The 20,206-nt window shown below is 46.0% G+C and overlaps 1 protein-coding gene across 1 annotated transcript; it reads right to left on the bottom strand.

Moving 5' to 3' along the window:
• Positions 1 to 3,979: 3,979 nt before the first annotated feature.
• Positions 3,980 to 19,405, bottom strand: LOC106583533 (prostacyclin synthase). Its single transcript, XM_014167834.3, has 10 exons — positions 19,281 to 19,405; positions 16,901 to 17,024; positions 16,440 to 16,615; positions 15,367 to 15,513; positions 15,015 to 15,142; positions 14,358 to 14,566; positions 11,888 to 12,053; positions 11,230 to 11,411; positions 7,079 to 7,230; positions 3,980 to 6,044 (listed from the first exon to the last, which is right to left on the bottom strand). Exons 1-10 carry the CDS (start codon positions 19,349 to 19,351, stop codon positions 5,894 to 5,896), a joined length of 1,506 nt encoding a protein of 501 aa, XP_014023309.1. The 5' UTR covers positions 19,352 to 19,405; the 3' UTR covers positions 3,980 to 5,893.
• Between the last annotated feature and the right edge of the window lie 801 nt (positions 19,406 to 20,206).

Raw genomic sequence — 20,206 nt, 5'->3', positions numbered from 1 at the left:
GAGAGGTAGCGGGTAACTGTACTTCACAGTGATCTGGTTTAGGGCTCGATAGTCAATACAAGGGCGCAGACCAGTGGGGTCATGACAGGCTAACCAGGGTAGGCCTAGCACCACGGGAAACGCAGGAGAGTCAATGAGGAAGAGACTGATTCTCTCCTTGTGACCCCTTGCGTCACCATGCCCAGGGGAGCGGTGGCCTCCCTAATCAACCCTGACCCTAATGGTCGACTGTCTAAGGCGTGAACTGGGAAGGGCACAGCCACTGGAACAATGGGGATCCCTAAACTATGGGCGAATGATCTGTCTATGAAATTCCCAGCCGCGCCTGAATCGACGAGCACCTTATGCTGGGAATGCGGGGAAAACTCAGGAAAAGTAACAAACAAAAACAGGTGTGCAACAGAGGGTGGTGGGTGAGAATGGTGCCGACTCACCTGGGGTGACGCCAGAGTGCCCTGCCTGCTGCCTCGACCCCAGAGGAACTAACCTGGCACTGACCGGCAGTGTGACCTCTGCGGCCACAGATGGTGCACATGATGGAACCTCCTCCGGTCTCCCTCAGCGCAGCACCCCCCAGCTCCATGGGCATCGGAGCGGTGGTGCTGGGGGATGGAACCGACAGACCCCGCTCTGGACGTCCGCGGGTAGCCAGCAGGTTATCCAGCCGAATGGACAGGTCCACCAGCTGGTCAAAGGTGATGGTGGTGTCCCTGCAGGCCAACTCCTGACAGACGTCCTCGCGCAAACTGCAGCGATAGTGGTCGATCAGGGCCCTGTCGTTCCATCCCACGCCGGCAGCCAGGGTCCGAAAGTCCATCGCGAACTCCTGGGCACTCCTCGTCCCCTGCCTCAGATGGAAGAGATGTTCACCTGCCGCTCTTCCCTTGGGTGGGTGGTCAAACACTGCCTGGAAGCGTCAGGTGAAATCCTTGAAATGGTCCAGCGCTGCATCTCCAACTCCCCACACGGCGGTGGCCAACTCCAGGGCTTTCCCTGAAAGGCACGAGATGAGGGCGGACACCCTCTCACGACCCAAAGGAGCCGGGTGGACGGTTGCCAGGTATAGATCCAGCTGCAACAGGAAACCCTGGCAGCGTGTAGCCGTCCCATCGTACTCCCGGGGAAGGGCGAGACGAATCCCACTGGGACCAGGTGCAGGGGGGGCGAGTAGTGGAGACCCTGGTTGTGCTGGTGGGGGCGCTGGAGGAACTCCCTGTCTCTCCCAGCAGTCCATGGTTTGGACGACTCGGTCCATGGCGGCGCCGAGATGGTGGAGCATCGCCTCGTGCTCCTGGACGCGCTCCTCGACCCCTATAACAGGGGCACCTGCTCCTGCTGACTCCATATATAGGTGTGGAATTCTGTAAGAGGTGCATAACTGGCTGCAGGGAAGTCAGGCGCAGGAGAGCAGAACTAGGTAACAACCAGAGCAGTTTAATGAAGCAACACAAACTGCATCCAGAACAACAAAATACGGGTTGAAAATAACCCGTGGCAAACCAGTCTGGAGTGCACATACACTTACAACAAACAATTCCACACACAGACATGGGGGGAACAGAGGGAAATATACATGTCAAGTAATGAGGGAAGGTAAACCAGGTGTGCGGGAAAACAAGATATAACAAATGGAAAATGAAAGGTGGATCGACGATGGCTAGAAGACTGGTGACGTCGACCGCTGACCGCTGCCCGAACAAGGAGAGGAACCAACTTCGGCGGAAGTTGTGACAGATGGCCGAGCGTCATAGGCAAGATGCAATAGATGGTATAAGATGCAGTATATACATATGAGATAAGTAATGTAAGATATGAAAACATTATTAAAGTGGCATTGTTTAAAGGGACTAGTGAGTCTCTATGTAGGCAGCAGTCTCTCTGAGTTAGTGATTGCTTGTGGAATTTAAAACGTTCCACCTTCTCCACTACTGTCCCTTCGATGTGGATAGGGGGGTGCTCCTCTGCTGTTGCCTGAAGTCCACAATCATGTCCTTTGTTCTGCTGACGTTGAGTGAGAGGTTGTTTTCCTGACACCACACTCCGAGGGCCCTCCCCTCCTTCCTGTAGGCTGTCTCGTCGTTGCTGGTAATCAAGCCCACTACTGTTGTGTCGTCTGCAAACTTGATGATTGAGTTGGAGGCGTGCATGGTCACTCAGTCATGGGTGAACAGGGAGAACAGGAGGGGGCTGAGAACATACCCATGTGAGGCCTCAGTGTTGAGGGTCAGCGAAGTGGAGATGTTGTTTCCTACCTTCACCACCTGGGGGCGGCCTGTCAGAAAGTCTAGGACCCAATTGCACAGGGCGGGGTTGAGACCCAAGGCCTCCAGCTTAATGATGAGCATGGAGGGTACTATCGTGTTGCATGCTGAGCTGCAGTCAATGAACAGCATTCTTACATAGGTATTCCTCTTGTCCAGATGGGATAGGGCAGTGTGCAGTGTGGTGGCAATTGCATCGTCTGTGGACCTGTTGGGGCGGTATGCAAACTGAAGTGAGTCTAGGGTGGCAGTTAAGGTGGGGTGACATGATCCTTGACTAGTCTCTCAAAGCACTTCATGATGACAGAAGTGAGTGCTACGGGGCGATAGTCATTTAGTTCAGTTATCTTTGCTTTCTTGGGTAAAGAAACAATGGTGGCCATCTTGAAGCATGTGGGGACAGCAGACTGGGATAGGGAGCGATTGAATATGTCTGTAAACACACCAGCCAGCTGGTTTGTGCATGCTCTGAGGATGCGGCTAGGGATGCCGTCTGGGCCGGCAGCTTTGCGAGGTTAACACGTTTAAATGTCTTACTCACATCGGCCACGGAAAAAGAGAGGGGGGGAGGGCGCAGTCCTTGTTAGCGGGCAGCATCGGTGGCACTGTATTATCCTTTTCCGTGGCCGTCGCTGTAGTAGCTGACGTGTATAGTGTTGAGTCATCCGCATACATAGACACTCTGGCTTTACTCAAAGTCAGTGGCATGTCGTTACTAAAAAATTTTAAAAGCAAGGAGTAGCCTAAAAATCTACCCCAGGGAATTCCTGATTCTACCTGGATTGTGTTTGAGAGGCTTCCATTTAAGAACACCCTTTGTGTTCTGTTAGACAAGTGACTTTTTCTACACATTATAGCAGGGGGTGTAAAGGCATTACACATAAGTTTATCCAGCAGCAGACTACTGTATGATTGATAATGTCAAAGCTGCACTGAAGTCTAACAAGACAGCCCCCACAATAATTGTATAATTAATTTCTCTCAGTCATTTGTGTAAGTGCTGTGCTTGTTGAGTGTCCTTCCCTGTAAGCGTGCTGAAAGTCTGTTATCAATTTGTTTACTGTGAAATAGCATTGTATCGGGTCAAACACCATTTTTTTCCAGAAGTTTACTAAGGGTTGGTAACAGGCTGACTTGTCGGCTATTTGAGCCAGTAAAGGGGGCTTTACTATTCTTGGGTAGCGGAATGACTTACACTTCCCTCCATGCCTGAGGGCACACACTTTCTAGTAGGTTTAAATTGAAGATGTGCAAAATAGGAGTGGCAATATCATCTGCTATTATCCTCAGTCATTTTCCATCCAGATTGACAGACCCCGGTGGTTGTTGATAGACAACAATAATAGTTTCACCTCTCCGCAGTGACTTTACGGAATTAAAAAGTAAAATTCTTGTCTTTCATAATTTGGTCCAATATACTTGAATGCGTGGTGTCAGCATTTGTTGCTGGCATGTCAACCCTAAGTTTGCTTATCTTGCCAATGAAAAAGTAATAAAGTAGTTGGCAATATCAGTGGGCTTTGTGATGAATGAGCCATCTGATTCAATGAATGATGGAGCCGAGTTGGCTTTTTTCCCCAAAATGTAATTTAAGGTGCTCCAAAGCTTAATACTATAAATCTTTATATAATTGATCTTTGTTTCATTGTATAGTTTATTTTTATTTAGTTTAGTCACAACTTCTATCACGTTTAGGTAAGACCCAGATGCAGACAGTGTAGAAGTAACAAGAGTTTATTACAACCACAGGCACAGGTGAACGACAGGTCAAGGCAGGCAGGGTCAATAATCCAGAACGGTGGGGTAAGGTACAAAACGGCAGGCAGTCTCAGGGTCAGGGTGGGCAGACCGGTCAAAACCGGGAAGGACTAGAAAACAGGAAACAGGCAGGAGCAGGGAAACAAACGCTGGTAGGTTCTACGAACAAAACTAACTGGCAACAGACAAACAGAGAACACAGGTCTAAATACACAGGGGATAATGGGGAAGATGGGCGACACCTGGAGGGGGGTGGAGAAAATCACAAAGACAGGTGAAACAGATCAAGGTGTGACAATTTCTTCATTTGCAGTATGTTTGCCAATCAGTTGGGCTGCCAGACTTATTTGTCATACCTTTTGCCTCATCTCTCTCAACCATACAATTTTTCAATTCCTCATCAATCCAAGGGGATTTAACAGTTTTTACAGTAATTTTCTTAATGGGTGCGTGCTTATTAGTAACTGGAATAAGCAATTTCATAAATGTGTAAAGTGCAGCTTCTGGTTGCTCATCATTACACACCACAGACCAGAAAATATTATTTACATCATCAACATATGAATCACTACAAAACTTATTGCATGACCTCTTATACACAATATTAGGCCCAGCCTTTGGAACTTTGGTTTTCCTAGATATGGCTATTATATTGTGATCACTACATCCTATGGATTTGGATACTGCTTTAAAGCACATTTCTGTAGCATTAGTAAAGATGTGATCAATACATGTTGATGATTTAATTCCTGTGCTGTTTGTAACTACCCTGGTAGGTTGACTGACAACCTGTTCCAGGTTGCAGGCACTGGTTACAGTTTGAAGTTTTTTCTTGAGCAGGCAGCTTGATAATAGCCATTCAATATTTAAAATCACCCAGAAAATATACCTCCCTGTTCATATCACATACATTATCAAGCATTTCACACATATTATCCAGATACTGACAGTTAGCACTTGGTGATCTATAGCAGCTTCCCACAAGAATGGGATTTAGGTGAGGGAGATGAACCTGTAGCCATATTACTTCAACAGTATTTAACATTAGATTGTCTCGAAGCTTTACAGGAATGTGGTTCTGAATATAGACCACAACACTGCCTCCGTTGGCATTTCTGTCTTTTTGGTAGATGTTATAACCATGTATTGCTACCACTGTATCATCAAAGGTATTATCTAAGTGAGTTTCAGAGATAGTCAGAATATGAATGTCATCTGTTACAACCAAGTTGACTTCATGGACCTTGTTTCTTAGGCTACATATGTTAATATGGGCTATTTTTAGCAATTTTCTGGGTTGCTTGATTGTTTATAATGCTTTACTGAGAAGCTTATCAGAAGTAGACTTACTCATGTTATTTACATTGTAGCTGATGGTGAAGGATGTGCTGCACAAAGTGGTCTTCCTTCTAGGGGACACCGCCTCAGTGCTAACAGTGTAACTCTGGTTCGTAGGCTCATGATTACTGCATGCAATAGCTGTAGGATAAACAGAATTATTTGGTGCAATTAGGGGTACATCAATTAAATTACTTACATTGTGTTTGCCAATGCCCCTAGGATCATGTATATTTGATACAGCATTATGACGACTCATTGTCACAACGGTAGGAAAAGTCATTGTTTCAACACAGCCTTGAAATGCATGGACAGAGTCCAGGAGCCAAGATGATTTGGATGGACTCCGTCATTCCTGTAGAGTATCTTCTGTTTCCAGAAGGTGTCAAAGTTACTCCAGTATGTGTAATGCCAGCAGTCTGCTGAATCTTTCACACCCGCGGCCCAATGATGGTACTGGACCTGAAATGATTGGCCGTTTTTTGGAGTCTTTTAATGCTAAAATCAGGATGGTGTGTGGGGTCAGGGGTCATGACCTAGTGCAGAGTCTTGAGTCTGTAGTGGACCTCCAGGTCTCCATCGGGCTGGAGCATCCCGAATCCATATCGACTGGGGTTGACCGGAGGAACGGTGGCAGTCGGGTCACACAGCTCCAGGTCCAGCCGGGAGAGGACCATGAACGCAAACCTGACAGTCACAGAGAGGGGAGAGAAGCATGAGGTGAGAAAAGATTCAGACTTGAATGCATCTTTGAGTACACAGTTGTAGATAGAATGTAATCTGAATGCAGTCTTCCATGTAATACAATATTTGCATATCTCACATATGGTAAAGCCTAGAAATTGCGACCCCATACTGTATGTTTACAGCTGTTCTACCACCTGCCTCTTACTCTCACTGTGGATTAGTAGGATTTGACATTTAAACTACTAATATCTGCCACAGAAAGGCACACTCATCAGCAGTTTATGATTGTCTTCGAGGACCCCTATACAACTACACATCGATACAGCATTAACTATAGCACTCACAGCCGTTAATGGCCATTTCAATAATTTATGACAAATTTTAACTCTATAGAGATACAGGTGTAGGATCTTAATTTGAGTCAGTTTGCTACAGGAAAATAATCCTACAGCAACAGGACAACAATTATTATGTTGATTATAATTAATGGACATATTTGTATGGATTGATAATTTTTTTCTCAAGGGAAAAACAAGTCTGAAATTGCAAAATGACAAACTTCAGAATCCTTTTTAAACCTCAAAAACACTACAAGTAAAGAAATTCCTGAATTACAGGTACATTTTCCTACAACAGAGTGATCAAATTAAGATCCTACATCTGTACCAAACATTTGACAGCTAAGCAGACAGAATGATTAATATAAATAAAGAACAGATCCTGAGAAGTGGATTTGCTTAGTTGTTTTATACAGCACTACACACTACAGCTACATAGCCTAAGGTAGCGATCTTGATGTGGTTGTAAATGCCTCATGAATCATTAATACCTTACTAATGAACTCCTTCATTAGGGAAACATCCATCTTAAAAACGTTATGCAATAGCATAACAAACGTGGAGTGGTTAGGATGTACTAAGCTTAGTGTGAGGTAACCTGCCTCCGGATCTGATTGTGCTGTCTTGCCAACACCTATGGTCACTGTCAATAACACTGTCAATAACAACAGGTGGAGAATGTCATATTATACTCACTGTTTGATGCCACTGACTGCAAAGTGTCTCCCAACACACATGTTCTTGTCTGCACCCCATGGCATGGTGTAATATTTCAGTCTCTCCCCATCTTTATAGAACTTCTTCTTCTCTGTCCCGTCTGCGTTTAGGAAGCGGTCATATTGAAATGTCTGTAAAGCAGAGAAGAAGAAAAGACAAGTAAATTTGATGATGACACTGAGGTGCTACAGAACAGTGAGTGGTACAGTGCTGTGATGACACAGAGGTGATACAGGACAGTGCTGTGATGACAGAGGTGCTACAGAACAGTGAGTGGTGCAGTGCTGTGATGACACAGAGGTGCTACAGGACAGTGAGTGGTACAGTGCTGTGATGACACAGAGGTGCTACAGGACAGTGAGTGGTACAGTGCTGTGATGACACAGAGGTGCTACAGAACAGTGAGTGGTACAGTGCTGTGATGACACAGAGGTGCTACAGAACAGTGAGTGGTACAGTGCTGTGATGACACAGAGGTGATACAGGACAGTGCTGTGATGACAGAGGTGCTACAGAACAGTGAGTGGTGCAGTGCTGTGATGACACAGAGGTGCTACGGGACAGTGAGTGGTACAGTGCTGTGATGACACAGAGGTGCTACAGAACAGTGAGTGGTGCAGTGCTGTCATGACACAGAGGTGCTACGGGACAGTGAGTGGTACAGTGCTGTGATGACACAGAGGTGCTACAGGACAGTGAGTGGTACAGTGCTGTGATGACACAGAGGTGCTACAGGACAGTGAGTGGTACAGTGCTGTGATGACACAGAGGTGCTACAGAACAGTGAGTGGTACAGTGCTGTGATGACACAGAGGTGATACAGGACAGTGCTGTGATGACAGAGGTGCTACAGAACAGTGAGTGGTGCAGTGCTGTGATGACACAGAGGTGCTACAGGACAGTGAGTGGTACAGTGCTGTGATGACACAGAGGTGCTACAGGACAGTGAGTGGTACAGTGCTGTGATGACACAGAGGTGCTACAGAACAGTGAGTGGTACAGTGCTGTGATGACACAGAGGTGCTACAGAACAGTGAGTGGTACAGTGCTGTGATGACACAGAGGTGATACAGGACAGTGCTGTGATGACAGAGGTGCTACAGAACAGTGAGTGGTGCAGTGCTGTGATGACACAGAGGTGCTACAGGACAGTGAGTGGTGGAGTGCTGTGATGACACAGAGGTGATACAGGACAGTGCTGTGATGACACAGAGGTGCTACAGAACAGTGAGTGGTGGAGTGCTGTGATGACACAGAGGTGCTACAGGACAGTGCTGTGATGACACAGAGGTGCTACAGAACAGTGAGTGGTACAGTGCTGTGATGACACAGAGGTGCTACAGGACAGTGCTGTGATGACACAGAGGTGCTACAGAACAGTGAGTGGTGCAGTGCTGTGATGACACAGAGGTGCTACAGGACAGTGAGTGGTGGAGTGCTGTGATGACACAGAGGTGCTACAGGACAGTGCTGTGATGACACAGAGGTGCTACAGAACAGTGAGTGGTACAGTGCTGTGATGACACAGAGGTGCTACAGGACAGTGCTGTGATGACACAGAGGTGCTACAGAACAGTGAGTGGTGCAGTGCTGTGATGACACAGAGGTGCTACAGGACAGTGCTGTGATGACACAGAGGTGCTACAGAACAGTGAGTGGTGCAGTGCTGTGATGACACAGAGGTGCTACAGGACAGTGAGTGGTGGAGTGCTGTGATGACACAGAGGTGCTACAGGACGGTGAGTGGTGGAGTGCTGTGATGACACAGAGGTGCTACAGGACAGTGCTGTGATGACACAGAGGTGCTACAGAACAGTGAGTGGTACAGTGCTGTGATGACACAGAGGTGCTACAGGACAGTGCTGTGATGACACAGAGGTGCTACAGAACAGTGAGTGGTGAAGTGCTGTGATGACACAGAGGTGCTACACGACAGTGAGTGGTACAGTGCTGTGATGACACAGAGGTGCTACAGAACAGTGAGTGGTACAGTGCTGTGATGACACAGAGGTGATACAGGACAGTGCTGTGATGACAGAGGTGCTACAGAACAGTGAGTGGTGCAGTGCTGTGATGACACAGAGGTGCTACAGGACAGTGAGTGGTACAGTGCTGTGATGACACAGAGGTGCTACAGGACAGTGAGTGGTCCAGTGCTGTGATGACACAGAGGTGCTACAGAACAGTGAGTGGTACAGTGCTGTGATGACACAGAGGTGATACAGGACAGTGCTGTGATGACAGAGGTGCTACAGAACAGTGAGTGGTGCAGTGCTGTGATGACACAGAGGTGCTACGGGACAGTGAGTGGTACAGTGCTGTGATGACACAGAGGTGCTACAGAACAGTGAGTGGTGCAGTGCTGTGATGACACAGAGGTGCTACGGGACAGTGAGTGGTACAGTGCTGTGATGACACAGAGGTGCTACAGGACAGTGAGTGGTACAGTGCTGTGATGACACAGAGGTGCTACAGAACAGTGAGTGGTACAGTGCTGTGATGACACAGAGGTGATACAGGACAGTGCTGTGATGACAGAGGTGCTACAGAACAGTTAGTGGTGCAGTGCTGTGATGACACAGAGGTGCTACAGGACAGTGAGTGGTACAGTGCTGTGATGACACAGAGGTGCTACAGGACAGTGAGTGGTACAGTGCTGTGATGACACAGAGGTGCTACAGAACAGTGAGTGGTACAGTGCTGTGATGACACAGAGGTGCTACAGAACAGTGAGTGGTACAGTGCTGTGATGACACAGAGGTGATACAGGACAGTGCTGTGATGACAGAGGTGCTACAGAACAGTGAGTGGTGCAGTGCTGTGATGACACAGAGGTGCTACAGGACAGTGCTGTGATGACACAGAGGTGATACAGGACAGTGCTGTGATGACACAGAGGTGCTACAGAACAGTGAGTGGTGGAGTGCTGTGATGACACAGAGGTGCTACAGGACAGTGCTGTGATGACACAGAGGTGCTACAGAACAGTGAGTGGTACAGTGCTGTGATGACACAGAGGTGCTACAGGACAGTGCTGTGATGACACAGAGGTGCTACAGGACAGTGAGTGGTGGAGTGCTGTGATGACACAGAGGTGCTACAGGACAGTGCTGTGATGACACAGAGGTGCTACAGAACAGTGAGTGGTACAGTGCTGTGATGACACAGAGGTGCTACAGGACAGTGCTGTGATGACACAGAGGTGCTACAGAACAGTGAGTGGTGCAGTGCTGTGATGACACAGAGGTGCTACAGGACAGTGCTGTGATGACACAGAGGTGCTACAGAACAGTGAGTGGTGCAGTGCTGTGATGACACAGAGGTGCTACAGGACAGTGCTGTGATGACACAGAGGTGCTACAGAACAGTGAGTGGTGGAGTGCTGTGATGACACAGAGGTGCTACAGGACAGTGCTGTGATGACACAGAGGTGCTACAGAACAGTGAGTGGTACAGTGCTGTGATGACACAGAGGTGCTACAGGACAGTGCTGTGATGACACAGAGGTGCTACAGAACAGTGAGTGGTGCAGTGCTGTGATGACACAGAGGTGCTACAGGACAGTGCTGTGATGACACAGAGGTGCTACAGAACAGTGAGTGGTGCAGTGCTGTGATGACACAGAGGTGCTACAGGACAGTGCTGTGATGACACAGAGGTGCTACAGAACAGTGAGTGGTACAGTGATGCTGCATCATCCTCACCCCACAAGTAAGCACACACACACACACACACACACACACACACACACGCACGCACGCACGCACGCACACACGCACGCACGCACGCACTCACGCGCACGTACGCATACATACACACTGTGTAGACACGCTCGGCTGGCTACTGCCATCACACTAGGTAATAATTCAAAGCTATTTTGAAATGAAGGACTCTCTGATCCACCTAGTAGTCAATAGACCGGAATAACTAAGTAGGGTGGAGGTTAAGGTTAAAGACACTGTCACGCAGAGTCATTGTATTAGATTCATTGTATTAGCAGGTGGTGGATTAGACTGAATAGTAATGTAAAATACATCTGTATACTGGTATGCTTCCAGTGCTTAGATTATTATGACATTATTTCAAAACCAACTGGGTGTTTGTCAGGTAATAGTATTGTGCTGTATTACCTGTGGGTCGTGGTGTATCTGAGGGTCCATCTGCGGGCTGAGGAAGGGGAACAGACATACCCTGTCCCCCTGTCTGAGGTGGTACTCCTGTCCACTGGCCAGACGAAGGGTCGTGTTCTGGATCACCTCTCTGTTGATGAGGGCAGCAGCAGTCAGACGCAGGGTCTCGCTCAGAACACTGTCTATGATTGGGGAAAGGTATCATACACATGATGAGAGAGGGTTGGGAGTGTGTGGGAGTGAAGGGGATCATAATCATTACCTTTGGCCCAGATTGGTTTATAATGTAAAGCCAACTCCAGTGGTAGACAATGACCATATGAGTTAGCTATAGCACAAACAGACCTGGCACCAGGGTACTTAATCATAACACTAGAGGTATTCCCTTCTGGAAAGCTGTGGATACATAAGAAGAGGATAATATCACATATTTTAACTTCATTAAACCACTGCTAAAAACATATTCATCCATCTTTACTTATTCAGCTCTCTGAATCTCTTTCATTTTCTCACTGGTTATCCCCCCCTCAGTTCAGAGCTTCAGTTCAATATTTTACAGCATGTCTTTGGCTGGCTGGCAGAGCTAGGCAGAGAGCCCTGAGAGCTCTGAGGTGGAAGGGACAGCGAGTGAATAATAGAGGTTGCCTGGGGCTCTTACCAAAAACAGGTGTGCTGTGGTGCTCCAGTGTGTCCAGAAGGTGGTGCTGTAGGGAGCCGTCCTCCTGCAGAGCCAGGCCTCTGAGCTCCTCCTTCACTGCTCTCATGGCCTCAGGGTTGGTGAGCAGGAAGCCCAGCAGCCAGAAGGCAGCAGGCCCAGCGTTACCCTGGAATAAAACACAACATAGACTCAGAGTCAGTTCAGAAACAGCAGGTGTATTACAGAGCATAACTCTAAGGTTAGACATATCCAACACAGCACTTACTCTGAGCCCATCAAAGACAGTGAACCCATTACCAAGCATGATGTTGCAGTTATACTGTAAGGTTAGACAAATCAGACAAATCAGAGTACATATACTGTACTGTTTGAACACACTGCCAGAAGCCTCAAGGAGAAAATGGAAGTGTGTTTAGAGAAATCTATAAATGGATGTTCTCTTTTCCCCCCTTTTTTTCAGTCTTTTATTCTCAGTTTTAATCCTTCCTTACATCATGGTACTGCGGTAGTGTACTGTAGAAGTGTTCTGATCTGAGGGGCAGCGAGGAGCCTTTAGAGCTGTCAGGTCTGTGTAGACCGGGCGGTCAGAGTCTACAGAGGGCTGAGAAGTCTGTCTGAACAGTCAGACGATAATTGCTGTCGGTTCAGGGAGCCTCTCTCTTCACCATTTCCTCTCACAGGTCAGGTCTTCACTGATCCAATGACAGCCAGGGCTAATGCAAGGCAAAGACCAGGTCCAATGGCTCTCTGGGTGACTCACTGGCCTGTCCCATCACAGATCCCATATGATGAACACTAGGCTACACAAACTGGAAGGCTTCATCTCAGTTTACTTTAGGGGGAACAGTAGGAGTCTTACAGTATAAATAGTCAATGAATATGCTGCATGTTTTTACTGACACTTTAGTGTTTTCCTGCAAATCAAGAATAAATTAAGATTCAACAACTTGGAATTCCAATTGAAAATTCACTGGTCTACACAGTAAGACACTTTGTCTCCTCCTCAACTCTTCTGAGTGTGTATTTGTGTACTGGTGTAGTTGTGTTGACAGCAGGGGAGCAGTCAAGTGTGTGATGGACTGAGTATGACACTGGCTCAGAGATTCACTGGGCTGTGGAACTGCCTCCACCCCAATCCTCAACAACACATACAGAGCCATAAACATAAAGCTCTCATAACTATGTTGCAATACATTTTTATATTTTGTATCAACATGAGAGCATGTTGGGTGTAAAGCATGTGACGAAGCATCTGCGATGGAAGAGACTGACATTCAGTCAGTATTGTATTTTATACTGAGGAAGCCTACCTCTGCTCTGTGTGACTGGTCATGACAGAAACTACAACGCACTACCTTCTCCTCACCCTCAGTTGTAATATGTTTCAGTGGTGCTCCTCTTCCTGGCACTGTCTGACTGTGACTGGGCCAGATTCCCAGCAGAACAAACATCTATAAGCAGGATACACTGATGCTAAGGGACAAGCTGCCCTCTCCTATCCCAGCCTGGCAAGAGATTCAAGGTCCCGAGAGGCAGAGGTACCGTCTTGGCCAAGCACTCTCTAGCGCTCCCCTGGTCTGAGTGGGCCGACTAGGGCTCCAGTGCTCCAGGTTGAACAGAGCAGCCAAAGTGCCAGAGGGAGCAGAGAGGGCCTGGTACAAATTGCACCTGTGCGTCTTTGCTGCTCTGAAACTGATGGTGAGACAGACAGACAGACAGACAGACAGACAGACAGACAGACAGACAGACAGACAGACAGACAGACAGACAGACAGACAGACAGACAGACAGACAGACAGACAGACAGACAGACAGACAGACAGACAGACAGACAGACAGACAGACAGACAGACAGACAGACTAGCTCTCCCATCTGGTTTGAGGAAGGAAGCCACAAGGAACCTGTTATTAAACCACCTCTGGAGCTCATGAATATAGAGTTGGAGACAACTTCATTGATGTGATCTATATTGGATTTTGACATCAACATTTACAGATGATACCTCTAAATTGTCCTTCAATTTGCACACTAGGCCTATTGCTTGATATCATTTTGAGAACACATTCTGATGCCTCAGATGTATTCTGGCACATTTGTCCATTTCTGTTTGAAATTAGACAGGTTGGTTTGGGTGTCCTGCCAACTCTTCTTTTTTCCACAGAGGGCTGGGATCTGTGCTGTTCTGGAATGTGTGGACCCATTGTCTAAGACAACACATAACTCCAAACAGGTGCCATGGAAACACATGAATGGAAACTTTTTTCACATTTATTACTTCTCACATAATGGCATCATGAGTCAACTGTGCTGACATGGACATTATGAGTCATTGGGAGAGAAAAATCCTGTGAACTCATTCATGCCAGGGCCACTAGTAGCAAAGAAGGCACAGGAAGAGAAGGTGTATTTGGTCATCGGGGTGTGCCAGAACATTGTGTGAAAGGATTAGTCTGTTCTGTCTTCTGTCACCTGGGTGGCCCAGAGCTGAAGCAGCATGGCTCGTCTCTGCATCTCTGTGTCCACTCCTTCCCTCTGTAGATGCCTGAGGTAACTCTGCTGCCAGGAGCTGCTGTTTAACCCATGATCTATGCTCTCTGACCCCTTTCCTCTGCTCAGCCAGGCTGGGGACAGCAGCTCCCACAATCGCTCCTGGGACAGGCTTGCTGTCCTCTTCTCCTCTATCAACATAGAGAGAGAGACACAGATTAGAGAGGCCAGATCACACACAGAGAGACAGGCAGACAGAGAGACAGATAAACAGAGATATGTACACAGAGAGACAGGCAGGCAGAGAGATGTAAACAGAGACAGGTACACAGAGAGACAGGCAGACAGAGACACAGGTAAACAGACAAGTACACAGAAAGACAAGCAGACAGAGAGACAGGCAAACAGAGACAGCTACACAGAGAGACCGTCAGACAGAGAGCCAGGTAAAAAGAGACAGGTACACAGAGATGACAGGCAGACAGAGAGATAGGAAAACAGAGACAGCTACATAGAAAGACAGGCAGACAGAGACAGGTACAGAGAAACAACTGGTGTTTATGAATAGATAAATACTGTATACATATGAGTAATGTACGACTACATATTGTATATTAGATTAAACTCTGTATTATGTACCTTGCTTAAGGGTTGAACGAGCCAGTTTTGTGAGAAGACCATCAAACTTGCGGAACTCTTTGTAGACAGCAGCGAGTTCAGTGACGTTGCTGCTTTTCTCTGTACCAAACAGTGTGAGATACCCAGCCCTATAAGGACAGAAATAAGTGTAACTCTTGTGTAAGAGTAGGTCTTAACTATTCTGTGTAAGAGTTATGCAATTTGGTCCAAGCATGATACTCTAATTTGACCCTAAATTAACCCCCAGGCCAGTGACTCTGAAAAATGTCTGATGTTACCTGAAGAGCAGGATGACTATTAACACATGTACAGTAGCTGGCCAGCACAGACAGAATGTAGTTCTAGTTTTTACCTGAAGAGCAGGCTGTAACAGAGGCTGAAGAGTCCGTCCTGCCTCCACTCTGCTGGGCTACAGCTCCTCTCCTCTTCCCTTAGCAAGGTCTGGAGGTGGAGGTGCATGCGGCTGCTCAGTCTGGCCAGGCTGGGGCCTTGGAAGTGCCTGGACAGGGATAAGATGTAGAGGACATATTACAGCATGTTAACACAGAGGGAATTAGATGAATGTGCATGTAGTCTTCTGGTGGAGAAGAATTTCTTATTAGTTACAATATAAGAAAATAGAACATAAACTATTGTCCTTGTCAGGGAACTGTACATTACGGTGTGAGGTCAGGTGTGTGTGGATAGGTGTGAGATCAGATGCAAGGTCAGGTGTGAGGTCAGGTGTGTGTGGATAGGTGTGAGATCAGGTGTGAGGTCAGGTGGGTGTGCATAGGTGTGAGATCAGGTGTGAGGTCATGTGTGAGGTCATGTATGTGTGGATAGTTGTGAGTTCAGGTGTGAGGTCAGGTGTGAGGTCATATGTGTGAGGTCAGGTGTGAGGTCAGGTGTGAGGTCGTGTGTGTGGATAGGTGTGAGGTCAAGTGTGAGGTCATGTATGTGTGGATAGTTGTGAGGTCAGGTGTGAGGTCAAGTGTGTGTGGATAGGTGTGAGGTCATGTGTGTGTGGATAGGTGTGAGTTCAGGTGTGAGGACGGGTGTGAGGTCATGTGTGTGTGGATAGGTGTGAGGTCATGTGTATGTGAATAGGTGTGAGTTCAGGTGTGAGGTCATGTGGGTGTGGATAGGTGTGAGTTCAGGTGTGAGGTCATATGTGTGTTGATAGGTGTGAGTTCAGGTGTGAGGTCATGTGTGTGTAGATAGGTGTGAGTTCAGGTGTGAGGTCATGTGTGTGTGGATAGGTGTGAGGTCAGGTGTGAGGTCATGTGTGTGTGGATAGGTGTGAGGTCATGTGTGTGTGGATAGGTGTGAGGTCAGGTGTGTGGTCATGTTTGTGTGGATAGGTGTGAGGTCAGGTGTGAGGTCATGTGTGTGTGGATAGGTGTGAGGTCAGGTGTGATGTGCATACAGGTCTAGAACACCTACTGTTCCATCCAGGCCCTCTCTGTGTCTGGGTTGTGATTGGGTAGTCTCAGGTTGAAGATCCTCTGCTTCAGGACCTGGGCGTAGCGACTGAAGTCCAGAGAGGCTGTGTCATCGAGGACCGCGTCATAGGAGTTAGGGTCCAGCAGTACAGTGACGTAATGACCACAAACACGCACCTGGAAGACATTATTTCAAATGTTAAAGTCATGGCATTGTCTATGCACGACTGTCAGAGTCACATTACACATTACAATAGTATTGTTTGTGAAAGCAAAAGCAATGTGAATTGGAGATACACATAGCACTAGATGCCATAAAGATGAAAGAAGCGTTTGAAAGTCAAATAACTTCTACAGGTTCACAGCAACCCTTTCTATGTCACTAGCAAAGACATAAAGAAAGTGTTGAAGATTGACGAGGTAAACAGGTACCTGTACACAAAAATGTATAGAGAATCCTACCGTAAAAATGTCACCATGTTTTTGTTTCATCCGTGTTAGGAACTTTGCAGCATCTTTTCCAAACTCCAGGGCATGACCCAGCCATGGAATAATGCCTTTGACTAATGGTGGCTCATTTTTCTTTCTGGGAGAAACAGACATACAGTTGCCAACCAAGACTAACACTTCACCTCCCACACAAAACCAACTGGTTTCAGAGCTACAGTTCGGGAGATGCCCTAAAGTAGTTGGATGTGTGGGCTCTCCTTGAGCTGTTCTTGTCTATTAATATCCTGTATCATGTTATGTTTTATGTTTTGTGTGGACTCCAGGAAGAGTAGCTGCTGCATGAGCAACAGCTTATAGAGATCCAAATAAATACAAAAAAAATACTAACAATAGTACTGCAGTGTAGACATATGAAATATGGTTAACAATGGGTTTTGGATAACCATATAATTATGGTCTAATGGTCTATGCTGCATGTTCAACAATGTTGTATATTCAGTGAGACATTTATAACCCTGACATTCTTTTCATGAATTGATTTCTGTGTAGAAAGTCAATCTCTTTGTAACTGAGGAAGTAAGCAAAATGTTAGACATTGGTTACGGTTTTCACAACAATGTTCAATATTAGAAAGAGAACACGTTTACAATATCTTAAATATACAGTTGAAGTCGGAAGTTTACATACACAAGGTTGGAGTCATTAAAACTCATTTTTCAACCACTCCACAAACTTCTTGTTAACAAACTATAGTTTTGGCAAATCAGCTAGGACATCTACTTTGTGCATGACACATGTCATTTTTCCAACAATTGTTTATAGACAGATTATTTCACTTATAATTTACTGTATCACAATTCCAGTGGGTCAGAAGTTTACATACACTTAGTTGACTGTGCCTTTTAACAGCTTGGAAAATTCCAGAAAATGATTTCATGGTTTTAGGAGCTTTTGATAGACTGATTGACATCATTCGAGTCAATTGGAGGTGTCCCCGTGGATGTATTTCAAGGCCTACCTTCAAACTCAGTGTCTCTTTGCTTGACATCATGGGAAAATCAAAATAAATCAACCAAGACCTCAGAAAACAAATTGTAGACCTCCACAAGTCTGATTCATCCTTGGGAGCAATTTCCAAACGCCTGAAGGTACCACGTTCATCTGTACAAACAATAGTACGTAACTGTCATACCGCTCAGGAAGGAGACGCGTTCTGTCTCCTAGAGATGAACGTACTTTGGTGCGAAAGTGCAAATCAATCCCAGAACAACAGCAAAGGACCTTGTGATGATGCTGGAGGAAACAGGTACAAAAGTATCTATATCCACAGTAAAACAAGTCCTATATCGACATAACCTGAAAGGCCGCTCAGCAAGGAAGAAGCCACTGCTCCAAAACCACCATAAAAAAGCCAGACTAAGGTTTGCAACTGCACATGGGGACGAAGATCATACTTTTTGGAGAAATGTCCTCTGGTCTGATGAAACAAAAATAGAACTGTTTGGCCATAATGACCATCGTTATGTTTGGAGGAAAAAGGGTGAGGCTTGCAAGCCGAAGAACACCATCCCAACCGTGAAGCACAGGGGTGGCAGCATCATGTTGTGGGGGTGTTTTGATGCACGAGGGACTGGTGCACTTCACAAAATATATGGCATCATGAGCGAGGAAAATGATGTGGATATATTGAAGCAACATCTCAAGACATCAGTCAGGAAGTTAAAGCTTGGTTGCAAATGGGTCTTCCACATGGACAATGACCCAAAGCATACTTCCAACGTTGTGGCAAAATGGCTTAAGGACAACAAAGTCAAGGTATTGGAGTGGCCATCACAAAGCCCTGACCTCAATCCCATAGAACATTTGTGGGCAGAACTGAAAAAGCATGTGCGAGCAAGGAGGCCTACAAACCTGACTCAGTTACACCAGCTCTGTCAGGAAGAATGGGCCAAAATTCACCCAACTTATTGTGTGAAGCTTGTGGAAGGCTACCCGAAACGTTTGACCCCATTTATAGGCAATGCTATCAAATACTAATTGAGTGCATGTAAACTTCTGAACCACTGGGAATGTGATGAAAGAAATAAAAGCCTTAATAAATCATTCTCTCTACTATTATTCTGACATTTCACATTCTTAAAATAAAGTGGTGATCCTAACTGACCTAAGACAGGGAATTGTTACTAGGATTAAATGTCAGGAATTGTGAAAAACTGAGTTTAAATGTATTTGGCTAATGTGTATGTAAACTTCCGACTTCAACTGTATCAAATTACACTGACTTCATCCTTGAAATATTGTAGGCTATCCTTATTTGAACTCAAATAACCAAAATTATTTACAATGTTTTGTTTTGCAATCCAAATGTTCCAGAAATATGAAGAACAATTACCTTGAGCGGGAAGAGTAAAGCATGATGAGAGCGAGCAGACCACTGACCGTTAAAAGTATAGTCCATAACATGGTCCCTGTTAAAAAAGAGATTGACAGTGTTATGCGTTCCTCTGGAGTTGTTGGCTTTATAGTCAAGTGGCAGCCCTACAGTAGAACAGAGGCGTGGGGTGGAGGTGGGCGGGGTTGGTGACAGGTGTGTGTCATCTTTGTTTCTCTCTGTCAGTGAAGCTCTACCAACATGTTGTCTGCATGACAACAAGGGTACTGAAATGAACATCCTCCATAAGTATTTCTCAAGAATGATTCAAACATATATATTAGAGGGCTTTGGTCATTCTCTGCAGATGTTCCTAACAGAAAAGTTAATTGTCTTAAACATCTCCTTACTATTGTGTGTGAAAAAAAGGTAATAATTCTTGTCCTAAAATCCCATTTAGTCATATAATTAAAGGGCTTTGGAACTTGGCAGTTGCTTCTGAACAGAAAAGTACCCAATCTGAATCATCTCTCCTCTGTTGACTTATCCTGTCTCACTCAACCATCAGAGTAAGAACATTCCATTACAATGAGATAACCTAAATAAAGGGACTCCTCCTCTTCTAGTTCTAGAGCTCTTGTAAAGACATGCCTCTCTCTACTCTGCTGTCTACTTTTTCACAAACATCATTTTCAGCAATAAATCTTTGCAGCAAGGATTCCCACTGCCTTGAGAATGGTTGTGAATATTGTGTGACAGTTTGGCAAATGGCAGTTTATTTTTCCACACATGCTTGCTGATTAAGCTGACATTGAACCCACACAAAGCAGAACTTGTGCTGTTTCGATTATGCAATAATGAGAAGAAACACAGGAATCTCATCACTGAATTTTCCCTGGAATGAATTGTCATTAATTCCATGAACAAGAGTTAGTTGAATTTCCAAT

The sequence above is a fragment of the Salmo salar genome, chromosome 22, assembly GCF_965601325.2.
Source record: "Salmo salar chromosome 22, fSalSal1, whole genome shotgun sequence".
Lineage (NCBI taxonomy): Eukaryota > Metazoa > Chordata > Actinopteri > Salmoniformes > Salmonidae > Salmo > Salmo salar.
The sequence above is the reverse complement of the archived record's forward strand: the minus strand, read 5'-3'. Positions and strand labels throughout refer to the sequence as shown.